The sequence below is a fragment of the Micromys minutus genome (genome assembly GCF_963924665.1).
Source record: "Micromys minutus genome assembly, chromosome: 4".
Classification (NCBI taxonomy): Eukaryota; Metazoa; Chordata; class Mammalia; order Rodentia; family Muridae; genus Micromys; species Micromys minutus.
Genome location: NC_137973.1, coordinates 43,376,236 through 43,397,991, shown reverse-complemented (window position 1 = coordinate 43,397,991; position 21,756 = coordinate 43,376,236). Strand labels below are relative to the sequence as shown.

At 37.9% G+C, this 21,756-nt stretch overlaps 1 protein-coding gene across 2 annotated transcripts in view; it reads right to left on the bottom strand.

Annotated features, from left to right (window-relative positions):
* The window catches only part of VAV3 (vav guanine nucleotide exchange factor 3), a 315,096-nt gene that overhangs the window by 30,733 nt on the left and 262,607 nt on the right, over window positions 1-21,756 (bottom strand). For both annotated transcript variants that reach the window (XM_080916200.1, XM_080916201.1), the window contains exons 21-22: window positions 5,618-5,683; window positions 788-822 (exon numbers count right to left, since the gene is read on the bottom strand). In XM_080916200.1, the coding sequence (XP_080772326.1) occupies window positions 788-822; window positions 5,618-5,683 (101 nt within the window). The remainder of the gene's footprint in view (window positions 1-787; window positions 823-5,617; window positions 5,684-21,756) is intronic.

The window sequence follows — 21,756 nt, the reverse complement described above, 5'->3', positions numbered from 1 at the left end:
AGCTGTCTAAGGAGTGAGCAGCTGCTGGGGGAGGGAGAAACTCAGTGGCTGGACTACATGGAAGAGATTCTTGGACCATTAAGCTGGGCCCAGCACTGGCACATTCGTAAAAGGTGACCTGGGTTGAGGTGGGATTTCCACTGATATGGCTGCTCTTCTGCCATCCCTGTTCCTTGTAACCCCTGTTTGAAATGCCAGAAAAACTCATTCCTTCACTGAGCTGGACAGTGGTGAATCACTACTTTAGCCTGATATGACTCCCTGTCTGTGATGAGTAGGGGTGTGTGTGTGTGTGTGTGTGTGTGTGTGTGTGTGTGTGTGTGTGTGTGTGTGTTCATCTTCCTTGGTAAAATATACCATACAATAAGACCCAAACCAGACATGGTTATATCTTATTCCATCATCCTACACTGGAAACTACAATTCTAGATACCATCCTTCTGAGGTAATTCTTAGTTTCAGATGCTGTAATTTTGCTTTTCTTCTCTGCTACTTGAGGTTTACCTTTCTAAAACGTGAGCTACATCATGATATAGCCCATTTCTTTCCGTGTCTGTTATAGACATTTATGGTCCAGTGCACTCACATGCACACACCTACAAATACCATTAGCCAATTCTGAATGGCTAGCAGTATACAAATTCATTATGGTGTTTTGTTACATGCAAAACCACCTTTAGCCAGGACAAATGGAAATGGAACATGGTTTACAACCACATATTTAAAGTGTCCTCGAGCAAGGAGTATGGTATTTCAACTTAGCAACATAAACATTTTTAATACTTACCAGGGTTGGCAAGAATAATCTACTGGTTTAGGTACCTAGGACATAAAAAGGCAAAAATAGATTAAGTTTACTTAAGGGTAGCTTTTAGAAATCAATCACCAATTCAGTTCAGCTGAGTCAGCCCAATAAAACCCGTAAGTAGCACAGGCCCAGGACTACCCGATAGCAAGTTTACACAGAATGAATCATACTATACGTCAGATAAGTAGAAAATAATTCATTTTGCTTTATTTCATTTTTCCATGCATTTTTCTACTATACCTTCAAGGGAAGAGATAGCAGAAAAATATGAACTAGAGACTTTCCACATTTACTACAAGACAGTCCAATCCAGCCTAAAAAGCTAAAATAAAAATGTTATTAGGAAAACCAAATAGCACTTCCCCTCCCTAAGACAAACAAACAAACAAACAAACAAACAAAAAGACATGAGAAATAAACAGTACATGCCGGATGCAGACATTCTTTTGTAACTCAAGTTCTAAACTCCAATTTAAAAACCTCCCAAAGAGAAAAAGGTTTATCTGTTTAAAAAGCAGGAAAAATATTCACATTTTCAATTTTTTTGTATATAGTGACTTGCACAAGTAAAAATATTACATTTTATGTGCAAATAAAGAAAATGTCTTGTAGCTGATGGTAGCAACTAGAAAATGAAGAAAGCCAAAGAATGTAAAGCAGAATTCAAAAATCACATACCACAGAAGAGGTGGCTATTTACGAGCTATTGAGGAAAAGGCAGAATATAGATCGTCTGTTTTGAGTTTGAAAAAACCTTTATGAATCAGCCAACTTTTGACAGATTCCACGATGCCCCTGGGTCTTTTACGTTAGATGAGAGGGACAAAGAAGGAAGAGAGGAGTAAGAACTTCTGCACATTTCACCTGTGGCCTCTCCTTTGTCTGGAATAGGATGTAGATCCAAGAACAGAGGAGTGACATATAATTTCAAAACAGAAAAACAGCTGAGACTATTCCATCCCAAAATTCCCCAGAGCCTTTGCTTCCTCAGTGGGTGCGTTCTGTATGTGAGATCCTTAACTACCATCCCATTTCACTTTCTGTTGCTGTAATTGAACAGTAACAAACAAACACAAAACTATGAGGAGGAAAGCATAATTATCTTGTCCTTCCAGATCATAATCCATTACTTAGGAAAGTCGAGGCAGGAGCTTGGGGTAGAAGCTTGAGGCAGAAACCAAAGCTTGCTGGCTTGCTTTCTGGCCCCCGCTTAGCTAGCTGGCTCTTTTATATAGTTCAGACACATCTGCACAGGGATGGTGATGCTCACAGCCAATAATGCAACTGCTTTCTCATCTCAGATCTCTGTAAACACAGGGATCCCATCATTCAAACCCAAGTTGTAGATTCTTATATTCCCACAAAGCATGTGCCTTGTCTCAAGGCAGGAAGTTCACTGGTTAAATTCTAACTTTAGATAGTTTTCTGTGATAAGCAGCCGAAAATTTCTTAGTAAAGTTTTTTTTTTTTTTTTTTAGCCCAAGCAGAGGGGATTACCAGCTTCACTGCTCCATCAGGACTTTCAAGTTTATACACAAAACTTGAGGTTTCTCACTTCTAGAACTTCACCTTTTCTAACATCTTTTCTCATGACTGTTTGGTGCTTCAATCTCTATACTCTGGTTCAGAAAAGTATATGGCTTCTATCTTAAGTTCAGCCATGCTGAATGCTAGAGCCCCATGCCTGAATTCAAAGCAGGCAACTCGAGTCACTCCCAGTTTCACACGTCAATCTTTTTGCTAGCTAGTAGCCTCAGACAGTTTTTCATGACTGTTTAGTATTTAATGATTTATTTTACTATATTGGTTACCTGGGAACTACTAAAATAGTAGCTAATCCCAGGCTAGCAGCAGAAGAAGTGTGTGTCTTCCAATAACTGCTGGTTTTGGTATTGAATCCAATTAGCAATGCTTTTTGCAGGCATTTGTCTTTTCTCTCAAGTTAGACTTAATGTCATCTTTAATATCCTGATGTTTCATTAAAATATATCTAATTGTTAATTAATTTCAAATTACTTGTCTCGATTTTTAAAATTAGTTTAACTGTAAAAATCTGGATTTATTTGAATATTGATTTTCTACAATTATCTTTAATCTCTTCAGTTTGCTACATTTGAATGTTATCATTTCATTCCCTGTTACAATTTCCCATTGACTCATCTCTCTGGACTGATTTTAGAAACTTCTTCATATTTCTCTTCCAGTTTTGTACTCAGCCATGTTTGATAGCCCATCTAATAAACTAATTAAGGGTTTTGTTTCAATTACTACATTTGAATCTTTTATAGACAAGTTCAGATAATCATATGGTGTGATAATCTCTTCTCTCCAGTTTAATTTTCAGTTATATTAAATATAGAATTTAATTTAAATATTCTGTCCTGTATCTGCTACAGAAATTTTGTTTCTGCTAACCTTAGCCTAAGGTGGTCCGTTTCCTCATCAGTTGAATGATTCCAGCTAGTGCATTTATATTCTCTGGAGGTTTTATCTGTAACAGCCCTTTGAGGGCTGTCTGTAAAGAGGCTAAAACCCGACAAAATATGTATTTTTTTTAATTAGAGAAAAACGATGTTGGGTCATTTTAATTATATTTCTTGTGACAGATAATTTAGGGAACAGAGCTCATGCACCTTCCAGTCCTACATATGGATGACTTTTACACTTAAGTTTATAAATCGTTTAAGGGAGATCACTGTCTCTCTTTTTCACTAATATATACCAGAGCTAAGACTAACAGAAGTATCTCTTCAGTGGGGCACGTCCTACCAACTGCCAGATTCACACTCATCCAAGTTTGCACTGTGCTGTATTCCAGGCTTTGTCTCCAATGACTCAGGCACCATAAATTAGCCGCTGCATCTATATGCAGCGCTTTGTCCCCCAGCCTGGAGGTTCCCACTGGCATGCCTCAGAACTTTTGAAGGGAAAGGAATAACGTACATAAAACAGTAAGTTTTCAGCTCTGAACAGAATTCACAGCGCTACTCGGGGACCCCTGACTCACAGCTGACAGCCTCATCAAAGGGGTGCAGGTTACAAGCTCATGAAACTCTTTCCCTCTTCAATATGTTTACTTCGCTCCATCCAGGCTGTACTATAGCTAAAAGAGACACCTATAACTGCATTACATAAGCCTCTCACTGTAGTGGCTATTCATTAATTTTAAGCTTTAAGAACATTCACATTTAGCTGGTTGTTTTTACTCCTGGTTATGCATTACTGTACAACTCTTCAGTATCTCAAAATATCCATATACAGTTTTCCTTCTTTTTTGGTAGGATTTACAGTAGACTTCTATAAGCTGGTTTCATTTGGTAATTATCTGTATGCATCAAGGGATCCACATTTGTTTTTTAAAATCCTTTTGTTCATCCATTCAACACATTTAAATACATTTTATGCCAGACTATTTTTAAACAAAACTTCTAAAACCCATGCAAGATGTTGTAAACAAAATAATAGAGTTTTGTGTATGAAATGCTTATTAGGGATCCCAAATGTCTGAATGTTAAACTCTCTAGCCACTTACTGCTATGTAAACACTGCTGCTTATATTTGTACCTGTGGGATTCAGCCTATCTATCTGTAGCAAATAGAACACAGATTTATTTTAAAAATTCTCTTTGCTTTTCAAAAATAATTAAGCTTGGATAAATTGTGTAAGCTTACATTCCCAAATTAAAGGTGACAGATATTACACGTGTAATATAAAAAATAATGTGCAGTTGAGAAATATAGAATCCATGGAAATGCAACAAAAAAGATTATTTAAAAATGTTGAGGGCATTTTTATTACATAATCATATTAGTAAATAAATTTATCACATTGTATTTATTAACCTTAAGATTCAAAAAAATTATGTTACTATAATGCCACCCCACATACAAATGAATCAATACCACAAAGCATCAAAGAATACATTTTCTGTGATATTCACCCATATTATTTGAGCAATAGACAGTGTGGTAGTTTGAATAAAAATGGCTGCCATAGGCTCACAGGGAGTGGCTATGAGGTGGTGTGGCCTTGTTGGAGGACATGTGTGTCAATCTGTTCCTGCTGCCTGCTGATCCAGATGTAGAACTATCAGCTCCTGCAGCACCACGTCTACCTACATGCTGAAATGCTTCCTGCCTTGATGATAATGGACTAAACCTCTGGAACTCTAAGCCAGCTCCAAATAAATGTTTTTTTTTGTTGTTGTTGTTTTTGTTTTGTTTTGTTTTTTTTTAATAAGATTCACCATGGTCATAGTGTCTCTTCACAGTAATAAAACTCTAAGACAGTCATCCATTCCCCTTTTATTTATTTTCTGAAATTTTCATTATGATATTAAATAAGAAGAAAAGATTTTCTAAAGCATGGAAAATGTATTCAGAGACCTGGTTGAAGAATTTGTGAAGATTTTGTTCTTTACTGTGCTTTCAAAGACCACCCCCCCCCCAGTTAAGGCATAATGGCCTCCTGTAACCTGAGTGATCGAAGGTAGGTTAGATCATTTACCCCCAGTGAGGGAAAAAAACTCAGTACATCTACTCTGTGGCTCTGGGTTACTTTTTAAAAGAACTTTAAACAATGTTGTAAATTCTAAGTTATATTTCCATCCTGCACATCCTTTCTCGAGATTTGGAGGATTTTCAGCACAAATTAAAGTATATTCTATGAGACTAGACTCTTGTAAGTCCTGCCTTCCTATGAAAATATTAATAAAACCAATGGGCATATAGGCAGCCAATGTCTTGCACAATTGATTATAGTAACAAAGGTAAAATAAAATGAGGTGGAAGTGAAATATGAGAACTTACACATGGGGATGGTTTGACAGCATCACTGGGGAAAAATCCAACCTCTCCTGAAGCTAAGTTTCGTCCCTATGGTAGAAAAAGAAAACACTGTTGAGAACAAAATAATAAAGCCACACTGCTGTAGCGTTCTTCAACTTAGGATCCTCAGGGCTATTTGCCTATTGCACTTAGTACTCAGCATTAACTCGTGGGCCCAGAAGAAGCAAAGGCATAGGCATTTTTCTCCACTGTTGAACTTTCCATGTGGCTGCAAGTTGTGGTTATAAAATAACAAATCTGCTTGTCTGTATACCATTTGATTTCTGTGACCATGATATCTCCCATGTGTCTAAAGAGCTTTGATGCTTACAAAACTCTACATAGCATCGCAAGTATTCAATAATTCTTGCATGGATCTTTCTTTTATGATAGAGTGTGTGTGTGTGTGTGTGTGTGTGTGTGTGTGTGTGTGTGTGTGAGTGTGCAGGTAAAAGGATTTACATTGTAAAAAGATTTACAATGATTTTTTCAAGTCATATTATGAAAGAAAATTATGGAATTATGGTTCTTTTAAGTGGAGTGACCTTTGAAGTGGAGTGACATTTCAACTGTCCTCCTTTACCAGATCAATAATAGGCTTCAATCTATCAATCACACAGAATGAACATAGGAGAAGCAGTGATTTTTTTTTTTTTTTTTAGTAAGAGTGAATATTGGTCATTATAATACCACACACTTCCTCAACACAAAACTGGCATAGGGCCTCCTCATCATTCCAGTCTGCTCCTCTTCTGAAGCTTAGATGACCCACTCCCTCACCTCCTGTGTAAAGCATTCCTCAAGCTGCAAATACTCCTTGGATCCCTAACTAGTTCCCTCAGGACCCCTTCACATATTCTTAGCAGTATACAAAGTAGCAGCACCAACTTCTCAGAATAAAGTTTTTTTTTTTTTTTTTTAGTTTTTCTGTGTTTATTTAATGTGTAACTATTTATTTTAAAAATTAACAATTAACTTTCTTTTTAAAATTGGATTTTTTAAATTTGTATATAAATTGTTATCCCCTTTTCCGATTTCCCTTCCATAAACCCTCTAACCCATGGCCCCTCCCCCAGCTTCTATGAGGGTATTCACACACCCATCTCTTCCCCCCTCTCCACCCTAACATTCCCCTACACTGGGACATCGAGTCTTGCCAGGACCAAGGGATTATCCTCCCATTGATGCCCAACAAGGCCCTCCTCTGCTACATGTGCAGCTGGAACCATGGGTCTCTCCGTGTGTAAGCTCTGAATGGTGGTTTAGTACATGGGAGCTCTAGTTAGTTGGTATTGTTTTTATGGGGTTGTAAACCCCTTCAGCTTCTCTGATCTCAAGCTGCATTACAGAGCAATATTTATAAAAACTGCATGGTATTGGTACAAAGACAGGAAGATAGATCAATGGAATAGAATTAAAGACCCAGAAATCAACCCACACACCTATGGTCACTTGATCTTTGACAAAGGAGCTAAAACCATCCAGGGGAAAAATAGCATTTTTTTCCTTTTTTTTAATGGATATTCTCTGTAAAAAAAAAATATCATTTTAAACAAATGGTGCTGGTTCAACTGTCAGTCAGCATGTAGAAGAATTCAAATCAACTCATTCTTATCTCCTTGTACAAAGCTCAAGTCCAAGTGGATCAAGGACTTCCACATAAGACCAAATACACTCAAACTAATAGAAGAGAAAGTGAGGAAGAGCCTCAAACACATGGGCACTGGGGAAATTTTCCTGAACAGAACAGCAATGGTTTATACTCAAAAATCAAGAATTGACAAATGGGACCTCATCAAATTTCAAAGCTTCTGTAAGGCAAAGGACACTGACATTAGGACAAAAGGGCAACCAACAAATTAGGAAAAGATATTTTACCAATCCTACATCTGATAAAGGGCTAATATCCAATATATACAAAGAACTCAAGAAGTTAGACTCTAGAGAATCAAATAACCTTATTAAAAATGAGGGACAGAACTAAACAAAAAATTCACAACTGAGGAATATCAAATGGCCAAGAAGCACCTAAAGAAACAATCAACATTCTTAGTCATCAGAGAAATTCAAATCAAAACAACCCGAAGATTCCTCCTCACACCAGTCAGAATGGATAAGATTAAAAAAAAAAAAAAAAAAAAAAAAAAAAAACCTCAGGTTACAACAGATGCTGGGAAGGATATGGCTCTGCTAGAGCCATACTGCTAGCAGCTAACTATAAGACTGAACACAGGAACCCCAATAAAGAAGCTAGAGAAAGAACTGAAGGAGCTGAAAGGTTCTGCAACCCCATGGGAAGAATAAAATGATCAACTGACCAAACCCACCACAGCTCCCAGTGACTAAAACACCAACCAATGAGTTTTCATGAAGAGACCCATGGCCCCAGATGAATATGCAGCAGAGGAGAGCATTTTTTTTTGGCATCAGTGGAAGGAGAGGACTTTGGTCCAGCAAAGGCTCGTTTTCCCACTGTGGGTGAATGCCAAGGTGCTGAGGTAGGAGAGGGTGGTTGGGAGAGAAAACATCTTCAGGGAGGCAATGGGAGGGGGAGGGGGAATGGGATTGATTGAAAGGGATAACATCTGAAATGTATGTGCAGAGAATATCCCATAAAAAAGGAAAAAAGAAATCAGTCTGCTGGTTCTTCAAAAAAAAATGACATAGTACTACTCAAGGACCCAGCTATACCACTCCTGGGCATATACCCAAAAGATGCTCCAACATATAACAAGGACACATGCTACACTATGTTCATAGCAGCCTTATTTCTAATAGCCAGAAGCTGGAAAGAACCCAGATGTCCTTCAACAGAGGAATGGATACAGAAATGTGGTACATTTACACAATGGAGTACTACTCAGCTATTAAAAACAATCATATTCACTATAGTTATCTCCATGACTAGTCTATGAGCTTTTTGAAGTTGTTTGCAAGGTCTTGGTCATTTTGTATAATCTAATGCTGGAGTATAGCACATATTCAATATACATTTTCTAATTAAAATATATTTCTCTCAATCTGATAGTCCCATGTCAATCACTACTATGAGCTCAAATTATGTCACAGATAGTGAAATACACCATATGTAATTTTTATATCTAGCTGCTAAAAAGGCATCAAGCTGTTTCTATATGAAGGTATGTCTTCAGTGAAATTCTCTGACCTTCCTATGGCATTTTACGTAATGAGTCTGTGTTATACAGCATGTGTATATATGGAGTGTGTAATGTCACAAAACGGAGGAAGGAGTCCTTTGAGTTGGATAGATAATGAGCATGCATTGACAGATACATCTACATTGTTTTCTATTTGAGTACCACATCAACGACAGGAAATTGATGACTGGAAACAAGCCATCCTGGTGTTTGAACAAGAGACTATAGCTTTGTAAGAAATATTTTCCACACAAACTAGGACCACTTTAAGGTAAATAGTAGCAACCCATAATCATGCCAGAATAAAAGTATAAGTTGTGGTTGTTCTGCATCCCAGTGATGGCATGCGCATGTAGAAAGCTCATCGAGAGCATATGCCATTCCCTTGCTTTACACCTTCGCCTTCTAATGTGCCACAACCAAAGAGGGAGTCTGCAGTTGCACTCTCTTCCTGATAAGATGTCTAGCTCTGTGCTTATCGAAGTCTTGCATATTGAAGGAAGGCCATGGAAGCATAGGATAAGACAAACTGCTAGAAGTTCAACACCACAGTCATGAACAGAGATGGGTAAGTATCAGAGTTGAAGTGTTTGGACATGCGTGGCAACAAGATTCAATTTCTGAGTTTTGACTAACACGCTGGGAAAAAAAAAGCACTCATATTAAAGAACATGAAAGACTTGAGGCTCCAGAGAATGGGGAGGCCTGGTGGGGAGTGGGAGTGTGGGGGCAGTGGGGACATCCTCTTGGAGACAGGGTGGGGGGGAGAGGATTGGGATGAGGAACTGTTGGAGGGCAGAATAGGAGGGGGATAATGACTGAACTGTCAAAAAAGATTAAACAGAATAATAATAAAAATGAATTCCTCTTAACGAAATGCCACAGCAGTGCAGTTATATTTGTGTAAGGACCACACATGCTCCTTAAGGCAGAGAGGTGACAGCTTCTGTGACCTATCTTCACAGACGAATGATGTTAGAGTTTTTTCCTAGTCCTATAAGACATTAGTCTTCGTTTTGGGAGATAATACATATATATTCAATGATTTCCATTTGAAATAGCCACCCTGCAACATTTGGAGGATTCAAAACAAAGCAGTGTGTAGGTGTGATGTCTTTGGCTCCTTAGAGGATGTGTGTGGGATGCACATTGGTAATTCATTAATACTAATGGGTGGAGCAGCTGCCATTTCCCTACACGTGGATGGTACTGCAGGCTGTAACTAAGAAATAAAACGCCCTCCAAGGCAATGATTCAGTGCACTTAATGTGCTGATCTACCTATGAGGATTTTACTAACCTTGATGAAAAACATACATCTGAATTTTACATCTTTTATTCTTATATGAGAATTTTATTATGAGTCAAATAATCAGCTTGACATCTTTTTTTATGTCTATTACAAATGCCAGACATAAAGAATAATCTTGTACTTATGTTCCTGTCTGATAATTGTTCTGTGAGTCCTTTAAGATGTTCAAGGTCACCTTGAAAACATTCTTGATTTGCACCGTGTCACCTGATATCTAGTACACGATCTTTGTATGCCTCCATTCTGCAGGGACTCTTAGTCATGTGATGGGACTTTGCAAATTTAACATTACTGGCTGAGTCTTTTATGAAATGCATTCTTTGGAAAGGACCTGAGAAAATAGGTCAAGAATTGCATATGTTGAGAATAGAAGTACCTTTATGATTCATTAAATAAATTGAAGCAGACAGAAGAAAATATTAAATTATAATTTATACAATAACAATTCCTTCTTTTTTTCCCAAAAACCAGTTGCTTCTCTAGAAAAAATATTAAATTAAAATTATTGACAACTTTCTCTGATGTTCCTGAATATTACAAATATATATGCATAGTCAGGTTCTTGCTTATTCCAAACTGACCTTAGGCTTTAAGCATTCCTCGTTTCTCTTTAAAAGAGTGTACAGTGGATCATAATGCATGGAGGCTCTTTTAGGTTTGCCAGTAGAAGTAACCCTGTAATCTACCTGTGGCGAGAAAAACATTACTGCTGGCCAGGATGCCATAGCTAAACTGCATTTTTAAATCCACAGAGGAGAAAGGCTTAACATGACGGAAGATGTCCTCCAAAAATCTTAATCGTAAATTGCTTGGCTTCTAACTTTGTGAGGGGGAAAAAAAGGGAACAAACTGCTTTAAGAAAAATACCACATCTCTTCCCTGTGGCTCATTTATCCCCCTAATACTATCTGGATTGGAGCTTTAATGCACTCCTGGAAGCATTTGGAATGATTTGAAACAGATTTGGAAAGCCAAATGTAAAAAGGCTAGCTTAATGGTTATTCATGAAAGGTGGGAAATTCTCCCCCATTACACTGCCCTAAACACGCAGAACATATGGATGATGGTGCTGTGAGGTTACTGGGCAGTTTATCTTACACGGCTAGTGACCAGAGCAACTTCCCTGCCCACTCATGTCTCCACTATCAGAAATAAACGACGTGAGCCCTGGGAAAGGAGAACATATAGAAAGGCCATGAATTATTGGAATATAAGTAAATAAACAGCAACAAGTTTATTGAATCGATAGGTAGGTAGAAATTAGATATTAAGTAGATTAATAGAAAAATAAAATAATTGTGAGCACTATTTTTATAATCATCCTGATGAGCTTTGTAAAGACAAATAATGAAAGGAGTGCTCCAATAATGAGAGGGGACAGAATGATGGTCAGAAAAGACAGCCATGAGAAACTGCCATCCACTAAACGGTGCTCTCTGCTTACAGCTGTGGTCATGTTGCAACTGCCACATTCTGTGAGACAAACGTCTAAGCTCGGTCTTAAAATACATAGACAGGTAGTGTCACAGGAAGGGTCACCAGAATCACTTGCTTTGTTTCCTAGTCTGCTATAAAAAGCTGCATAGCCATAGGCGAGTCACAGTGATAAGCAATAATGATGACATTTCCCATAAGTGCCTCATCAGGGTGCTTTAAAGACTGAAGAATTAAAAGGTATGGAAGCCATTTCAAGATTCATTTTTTCTCTTATCCGTAATATTGTTTTCAATTATTCTCAAATTATTCTCCTAAATTTTCACTGTTTAATAAAACAGAAATCGATGCATAGCCCTATTATCCCACTTGTATTCAGGCAAATATACTAATTCACAAATACCATGGACTTTCATTATCATGTTCATTTTAATGGCCAGTCTCTGTTCTGGAGAGGTCGGTGCTTTACACAGAGGTTTTATTGTAAGCAAACATATTCTTTCATCAGTCACTGCCTACCAAACAGCTATTTTCCCGAAAATGCAGGCAGTTGTCAGACACCATTGTGCAGAGTAAAGTACTCACTGGTCACTATGAAGACCCCCAAAGTATACATGTGCACACATACACACACACACACACACACACACACACACACACACACACACACATACACACACACACACACACACCACATACCCCTACACACAAACAACAAAAAACTACCCATTTTGGCTAGTGTATGAATTTTTAAAAGCTCCTGAAGAGAAATAAAGGCTTGAAATTCCTATTTCTGATATTGGTCCTTCTACATAAAAACCAATTTATAGATCTGCCAAACTTCATCCTTGGGTGGCATCTTTGAAATCATACTTATTTTCATAGGCTGATCATTGGATTCAGTCAACAAAGTATATGCCAAAGACAACAATTATAGCTGATATCTTTCTTCTAATTTATACCAAATTGTTTGTTTTTATTCTATCTCTGGAACTTTAGCTGATAGGAGTAGAAAAACAACAACAACAACAACAACAACAACTACGAAAGCAAACAGTTAAAATCAAAAGTTGCAAAATGTATCCTGAGAAAAGAAACCTAATATAAAACCAGAAGCTGCATTGCTATGCTCGTTAGATGGGAGAGGAGTGTGATGCTTGTATATTCTCCCTGCTATCGTTGAGAAATGTCTACAGCAAGGTCTCTGTATTTCTCCAGCAACAAAGGGACACCCGCCATGTTATTTGCACATTGGGGTGTTTCTTCCAGCTCTTACTGGGTAATATGTACAGGATGCAATCCTGACTCATACTCTCCCGACAGTGTTAATTTTTTGGTGGCAAGATAAACAAGTTTTTTTGATGGAAGAAAACTAGTCATCAAACTAAATCCAAATAGATGAACCAAACTCAGGTAGTCTCTCAATCCAAAATCTGCAAAGAGCAAGGTTTGGCCACATTTTTGAAAGCAGCCTTCTTGGAGGCAAGTTATATATGTCCCAAGTTAATCTAGGCTCAACAAAGGTTCAAAGAAATTGTCATTTCTTTTTTCCTTCCTAATCATGGTCAACAAAAATTATGGTTTTTCATAACCTTGGTTATTCTAATCAGATATAAGCACAAAGGAAACGCTCTACATGCTGGCTTAGTGTGTTATGTTTATGCAACATTGGGTACTTTTAAAGGAATTATTTTCTACTGGGGGCAAAATTAGTGCTTTGATGAAAAGTTTGATGTTTCAATGCAGGCACTGCATTGTGCTAGGCATGTGAGGAATATAAATACATAGACATGGTCACTGCTCAGGGATCACTTGATAATGTCACCTTGTCAATGAGCATCTTTTCCACTTTCGATATATTTTCATAGATTTCTATGGGTGTTCAGATCACAACAAACTTATTGAGTAATAACTGGTTGTGATCAGAGCATTTGGAAGCTGGTTGTCTGTTCCTAGCCTTCTGATGTTAAATAAGTCACTCAGTTTTTCTCAGTTTCAATATTCTCCTCCATAAAGCAAGAAAATGGACCAAAGAATTTCCAAGGCACCTCCTACAAGTTCTACCATTTCCCAGTGAGTTATGGCTGCCCCCACAGTATTTGGATCTAAAACGTGTTGACCAGAGATGGTCGAGATCAGTAACTTAACCTGATAGCATTTACCGACTGAAAATAAAAACTTCCTCTCTTCCTTCCATGTTGACTAATTATAAAGTAAGTATTTATGTAACTTTACTTGCTAGGAAATAGATATGATCACCACTATACTTTGGAATTTTGAATCATAAATAACTAAAATTCAGTATATTACAAATTCATAAATCATTTAGTCCAGTATCTGAAGGGGTGTTTCAGGCTCTACTAAACTTACAGTATTCATTCAATGGTCATGCCAGAGGCAACTCCAGATTGACAGCCCACTGAATGTACTTTTGATTGGCATGGTCTTTCAGTAAGTGTACCAGAATGTAGCTTACATGGCAGTAACATAATGGAAAAAGAAAAAGGACAACAATTTCTCAGAATGTTATCCTTATTTCTAATAACAAATATGTAAGACTAAACATGGGACTTTCTAATAGGCAGAGGAAGCCTCCTTAAAGTACAGGATAATCTATGCTTCGTCCTGCACAAAATTCAGTTTTCTTACTTAGAAAACTCACCAAAAGTGTCCATCTCCAGAGTTAACAATTAGGACCTCGCCCACTGTGTCAGGAGCTCGGCCAAATCCCACAATACAGTCTGTATACTTGGAAACACTTCCACAAACCCCAATTTTGATCTATTCAATCAAAGCCAGTTGGCAATTACCCAGGGAAAGTGTTTGTTACAAGCCTTTACTAATGTCTATTATCTTCTGTAATCATCTCTCCAGGGCCTTCCTTGCTCTATTACAGTCATACGCTGCCTACTTCTCCTTTCCTGTCATTAGGGATCATGATGCTCTTGGGGTCAAAATACTCGATATTTTGAGGCAAATACCTGTCAAAATAAAGGTCTGGTGATTACAGGATATACTGACCAGCTAAGAATAGCTTTGTATCCACACACTCACAAGTTCGATTTTGCCTTGATGGCTTCTCCTCAAGCTCTACAAGGTCTGGGAGACAATGCCAAAGTACAATTGAGCTGAAGGACCTCACACAGGTTCCCATACTCAGCAGGGGTGCTGCATCCTCACACCTGAGTCCTGGGTTTCCTGAAGAAATGTCTTCAAGGCAGGAATCTGACTTGTGAAAAATACTGGTCAATGCTGAAATAGGCTGAGATACCGAATCTAATTTATAACATCAAAGAAATGAGTTGGCTTTATTTTGAATTTAGGAATCTGTTTTCTTAACAGCAAGAAACTGGTAATGTTTATAAACAATTAGTTAAATGTTCTATTTGCCTCTGACGAGGACACAGATGGACACTTGAATTTTAGATCAAGAGAGAAAACACACAGTTTTAGAACATATTCTTAGGGCTAATAGTCTTGTGTGTTCTAGAGCTAATAAGGAAAGTAGGGTCTTAATCCTTTGCAGCAACTTCCAGAGATGCAGGGAGGGAAGTTCAACTCCTCCCTTCTCCCTGTACCTCTCATCCCTTCTGATCAAAGACTGTGGTAAGTTCTCTTTGAGCCAAGTTTCTGTAAACTGTTGGCTCAGCACCATGTCTCTCTTGAGCTTCAAGCCTGGAGATGTTCTAGGCCTTCCTCATGCAAACTGACTCGGTGGAAAAGACTCCTGCTCTTTACCCACACTGTACTTCAATCTGCCATTCCCCACATAATTTATCATTTTTTATTTTCTACATAATCACAAGGGGAAAAAAGGTTTAAAAAAAAGTTTAAATCAACTGTAGGTATGTGGAGGGCAAAAAAGTCTCCAAAAGCCCACATTGTCAGTGGAAGTCTATACAAATTGAACACGAGGAATGTGAAATTTAGATTAAAAATGAAAATTTCAGATAATCATTTCTCTACTTCTGGAAAATGAAGTACATCCTTCAAAAGGGTTAATCATTACACAGACATACAATTTCTCCCCCTTTCAATTCCTTTTCATATTTGCTGTCTATGAGCCTCATAGAGCCCCTGTGAGTCACTGAAAAGTTAATATTCCCATTTCATAGATGAGGATTGTAGGAGTACTCTCTCACAAGATGAATCCTTTGGTGGCCTTTCTAACGACCTACAGTATAACTCAGAGGTTATGATGCCTGAAAATGTAAGAGAACAAATGCTACATAGAGCATTTCTGAATAGTCACTTATTCTAGACACGTTTTCTGAGCCCTGGAAACAGATAAAAATGATGCTTCACATATTTTAGGGGTGCTCTAGCCAGGCCAATCAGGAATCAGTGTGGTAGTTGTGTGTTTTGAAAACAATTTTTAAGAAAAGTCCCTGGAGAAAATGACCCTAGTATAGGGCTTGGATGATAAAGGTTTCAGCTAAGAAAACAGGCAGAAGATGAAGACGGGGACTTAAATATCTAGGCTGAAGGACTGAGAAAGCATGTATCTCATGAAGCAGATCTTCCCAGGCAATTCTCCTTTTATTATTATTATGTTTTAGTTCTTTAGCTTAATGGGAAGAAAACACGTGTTTGGCCAAATCTAGCATGGCCAGTTCACAACCTCTCAAGTCTAGGTTCTCTGCTACTTACTTCATGGGAAATGAATGTTTCATTTGACTTGGAACTCCTGAACCACTGAAGGTTTTTCTTTGTTTATTTAGCCTTTCCAAGCCCCCCCCCCCGTGTGTGTGTGTGTGTGTGTGTGTGTGTGTGTGTGTGTGTGTGTGTGTGTAAAATCTTCCACTGAGGCACACTGCAAATAAAACAAAGTAAAACATAAAACCAACAAAAACTTTTCTCAAGAACATACATAAATCAATAACTTTTACCTCTCAATTTTCTACCAAAATAACTGCCCTTTGAAATTCATTTTTCTAGGTGTTAGAAACATAAAATGAATCTCTCAAAAAGGAAGACGATAAGATTGCCAAGTTGTCTAACACACAACCTTGAGACTGAAAGAACAGAGAAGACCTTGATTTTAATTTGGCAGCTGGCACCCAATAAAAGAGGAGACAATAAGCTTTAGAACAAGAGCAACAACAAAAACCACAACTCTCATGACTAATCAGAACTTGTATAAAAACACTTTTACTCCTTAAAATAAGGATCACGTAGTTGCATGGTTTCCAGCTATGAAGTATCACAACTATTTTCTACGTTATTTAATTTTCATCGTGGATAAAAATACATATTTTTTTGGCACTGATTGCAATTCTGTACTCATAACTGCTTTTGGTTCCAATTAGCTCACAAAATTCCCCCAGTGGCACATTTGGGTATTCATAAATGACAATGGAACAGATAAAACCCCATGATCTAGGACAGAGAAGCCTTCTTGTTTCAAGAGCTTTTAGTCTAAGAAGAAAACACACAGGAGTACTCTGTTGTAGAAGAAATCGGAGATGGTACATTTCCTTGCCTCCCCTCTTTCTCTTCCCTCCCTGGCCTCTCTCCCCCCTCTTCCTTCTGCTCCTCACACCCCACCTCCCTCATTCCTTCTATTTCCTGCTTTCTGATAAGTACAATATGTACAGTTTCTGGGAAAAGACTTCTCAGATGAAAAAGCCACTCCACCATGAGGGATCTGTCTTTACATACCGTATTACTTAAAAGCAACAGGTTGTCACCAGTTTAAACAAAGATGTTCTGGATGTTATTAGACAACAGCCGGGCCTTACACCTGCACCAGGAAATGTAACCCTAAGTGGCCAATTTCCTACTTGCTATGCATTTCATTTGAAGACAATTTTATACAAGAAAAAAAGAAAAGACAAAGAAAGAAAGAAGGCACTGCCAAAAAAGAATCCCTTAGAATGGAGACAGAAGAGCCTGCGTTTTCACAGCTCAATTGACAATTCATTGTTTGAAAGACATTTTAATGAAAATGCAGAGAGCCCACTTACTTCAATAGAAATTACTGTTGTGATAATAACAATGCGCAGGAGACTAATATCTATTCAAAGACTGAGATTCCAGATACATCCTGGAGAGTAATTTGTATGCTTTGGGCATGGTGTGTGTTGAAAACATGACAGTCTACAATCAGATCTGACTTTCTGCATTAATGAGTGAAGCAACTCACTTGAAAGAGGAAGCAGTTGAGAAAGCAAAATTTCTCAAAAGTATACAAATAGGCCAAAGCTCTTAACGAGTACAAAAGTCCTTTTAAAAATTCAAATGCAAATTCATTTTCGGTTAGTACTTCAGACTTTCATCTACAGGCTAAACCCTCTGAGTGTTTTTCAAAATAGTATTTATAAAAACCTCTTGGCAAAAATAAAAAAAATTAAAAAAAAAAAAACCTCAAAACAATGCATTCTCTATCCTGACCATTCAGATCATGAGGATTAGAAACTGCAGGGGTTGTTTCTGGTCATTCCAATATGAAAAACAGTGGGAAACACTGGAGGCAACTTTTCTGTGTTCGGATGGATGACTAAATAGGTGGATGACTAATGGGTGTGTCTAGATGGCTTGGTACTGTTTAGTGACTACAATACCATATTATTTCATAGTGACCACTGTCACTCCCACTTTTCATGTCATTAAACTGGAGCCTTCAGACTCTGTTTTCCGGCCATCACGCTGGTAGATGTCAGCCAATAAAACTCAGCAAATGCAACTTGGATTTCCTAAATTCTAGCATAGGAAAGGGAAAGCACTCAAAGTGCTAATTATGTATAATCTCAGAGGAGACGGGACAGGATACCAGAAGAGGTGTTTAGAACTATATTCTTGAAGCAGTTTTAAAATGCAGTCCCTTAGAGGAACTCACACAGTGAAGGGTGCAAGCTACTGACTATATGTTTTCTTTGAGCAGGAAAATGAACGAAGTATGTAAATGGAGACCCTGCAAACATTATGTACACATTAAAAGAACCAAACAAGGGGGAAACAACCTACTGTTTTTGGTTTTGTTATAAAACATGAAATTAAACTGGCCAGTTTGGTCCAGCCTGCATACCAAAAGTTTATTTATTCATGACAGCCTCCTGGAGGACCTTGCAAGGTCTTTAATCATGTTTTAAAATACAGAAAAAAAAATGTCAATTTCAGTCTACGGTTTAGGGCAAGTATAATGTTATTATGTGTTGATAATTTGAAAACACTCCCATTATTTAGTGTCTATCATAGCCAAAAGAACTGAGTTCACTGGAACACCTTGGGTTTTTGGCAATATATACAGGTTGGTTTTCAACCAATGAGCACATAATGAGCTGTTGATAGTGTAATAATTACCATGGAATCTTACCAAGTTGATCATGTACTCACTGGCTCACATACAATTTATTCAGAGCGTAATGCATCCCTGGGTTCAAACCAGGCCCACTGTGTCCTGATCTTTGGGAACAGAACTGTATGTTGGCATTCTAAAGCCCCCCTGCTGGTGATTTTTAACTAGTTTTATGAAGACTGCTCTTGTCTGCCTACCTCATGTGATACCTAGAATTAAGCTACATAGTAATTGAAAGACCTCATCCAAGCCATACAGCTATTTGGCTACAAGTAAATGACTTCACTCCAGGATTTCTCTCACTTTGCTTCTGTTCCTTGCAATAACTCTATCTAAATATCCTTTAAATGATTTAGAGGTACTCACTAGACAATGCAGGCACATGTTATGACTAAGTCAGAAACTCTAGGTGAATTTTTAACGTATGCCTGACAATATCAACCTATTGCTAGTTGGCAGCCTAAATCTAATGTCAAAGCAGTGAAAGTTCACACTGGGGCATGAAGGTGTCTGAGCAGTGAATTTGGAGCTAGCACTCAATGCATAATTGCTATCTGAAAGAAGTGTGCTCACTGTTCTTCTCCATTCTAAGCATTAACCACTCTTCTTCCTAAGCATTAGATCTGCATTCCACTAAGGAAAAGTCATAGACACGCTTTGCCATTCAGTGCTTCTGCTCATTTATCTTGTGATTCTCTTTGAGTATTTCCAGTGCCTTTTTAGCACCACACCAAAATATCTTCACACATCTAGACAGCTAAAGAGAAAATGAAAATTAATAGCAATTTTCTTTTTGTCTAAAAAAAAATCAGAAGGCTGTACAATATAGTAAGATGAGTAAGTATGAGCTCAATGGGAGCAAAGCCTGAATTGTCATATTTTCTAGAAGGTGTGCTATAGGGAACAAAATAAATAAAGGAATAAAGGCCTGTAAATATTGTGAAAAATATTGAAAGTCTCACTTAAACCTACTGCTCTGCAAAAAAAAAAAATAGCCAATAAAAATTAAAAAGCATAATTAAGTTTTATGTATCTAAAGTATCAGAAAAGTAGGAAACAGAGCTTGGTTATAAAAATATTATATGAATGTTTCTCACTTCAACAGAGTTAAATGCTGGTGGGCACATACTGTGCGGGCTTCTAGGAGCCCTGCTGAGCCATCCCCATGGTCTCCACTGTGGTCTCAAACATACCACTGTTCGGATACCACTTATATGCCTCAATAGCTCCAATATTTTGTGCTTAGCTTCACTATTTTCTATTGCTATCTGTGGAATGAGAAATTGACTGGCTTTTAGAATCCTCAAGGGTGGCTTATGAAGTAAGTGTATTCTTTGCACTGCTCAGACAAATCCCAAAGTGTTTTCTGTCTGTTGCCCCTGTTACCTGGGTGTTCTCTAGTGAGCTCTGTCAGAGCTCTGTGCTTAAGCCAAGGCAGAGCATCAGAAGTAACTGCACCAACTCTGGGTATAAAGCTCAAGATCTGAGAGCTTCTGCCTTTGCATTTCCAGTAGGTAGCTGCAACATACAAAGTCTGACCCTGAGACCACTATGGTGAACAGAAGTTTAAAAAAGCTCCCAGGAAGGGATCTGTAGTTTACATCCTCCACAAAGTTCCTGACAGCTCCAATCCCAATTTTGGGATTCTAACCACTGCATGCCCTCAGTTGTTCAAAAGCATGTCAATATCAAGCATGGCAGAAGAGACATCTTATGAACCTAGAACATTCTAAGACCCCACAAATCATCGTTTAGTGAAAATAGACTGGAATACAGTCCTAGACTTTGTGATATTGAAGAAAATACATTTCAATCAGCATAAAGAGGCTTGTAGCTCTAACCATAAACATCATCAAGCTTGTTAGGATAGCAGGAGTTTATTCAGTTGTGAGAGGATCTCAGAAGACACAGCACAATATGAAAGTGAAGAGCTTGGATTTGGGATCAAGAATTTCTAGGTTTGATTCCCAGTTCTACCCAGTAACTACACAACTTCGGGCCAGCTACTCGAGTTACATGAAGTAACTTTTGAATGCTTCTGTATAATATAAAAACTAAAATAGCATTTTTTTTTTCAGAATTTTCACTAGTTAAACATGTGCTACTACTATATGAAAACTATGCTTGTAAATCTACTTTGTATCCAAAAATCTGTATAATAAATGTGAGCTGATTGTGGTTTTTGTTGTCACATAAATATTTTTAAATGCCAGCTTCTGCCTGGTGTTAGGGGTTGAAGTAAGGTAGTAGAAAGGATAGTAAAAGTATTGCTGACAGGGTTTTTAGTAAAATGCCATCAAGTAGCAGGTAGAAGCACATGGAGATTATTCTAATAGCCTCTGTGTTGCTGTGATAATGTCCCATAAAAAGCAATTTCAGTTTATAATTAGAGGTTATAGCCTATCTTTGTAGGAAAGTCAAAGTAGGAACTTCAAAGAGCTAGTCATATCATATCTACAACCAAGAGCCATGATTAACAAATGCATGCTTGCTCACCTATTTTCTTGTATTGAACAACTTGATTTCTTCATTCTTAGACAATTTAGAAACCCCATGATCTGGAGACTGTGCTTCCTACAGTGGACTGGGTTCCCATATATAAATTAACTTAATCAAAACAATCCCCCAAAGACAGGCCCAAAGGCCAGCTCAATCTAAACAATCCCTCATGGCAACTCTTCCCAGGCGATTCCATGTTGTGTCAAGTTGACAATTAAAGGTAATCACCACAAGGATGATAAGGGCGACATAGGTAAATGGGAGAGTGGCGAGCTGAGGTGTCAGCAAAGAAGCAAGGTTGCAGTGCTGAGTCTGTGGTTCATAAACACCTCTGTTAGGAAACAGAAGTGTGAACGCAGTGTGGACAAAAGAACCCTGAAAGACATCAATGTATGATGAAATCGTATCTTAATTTCACAGGG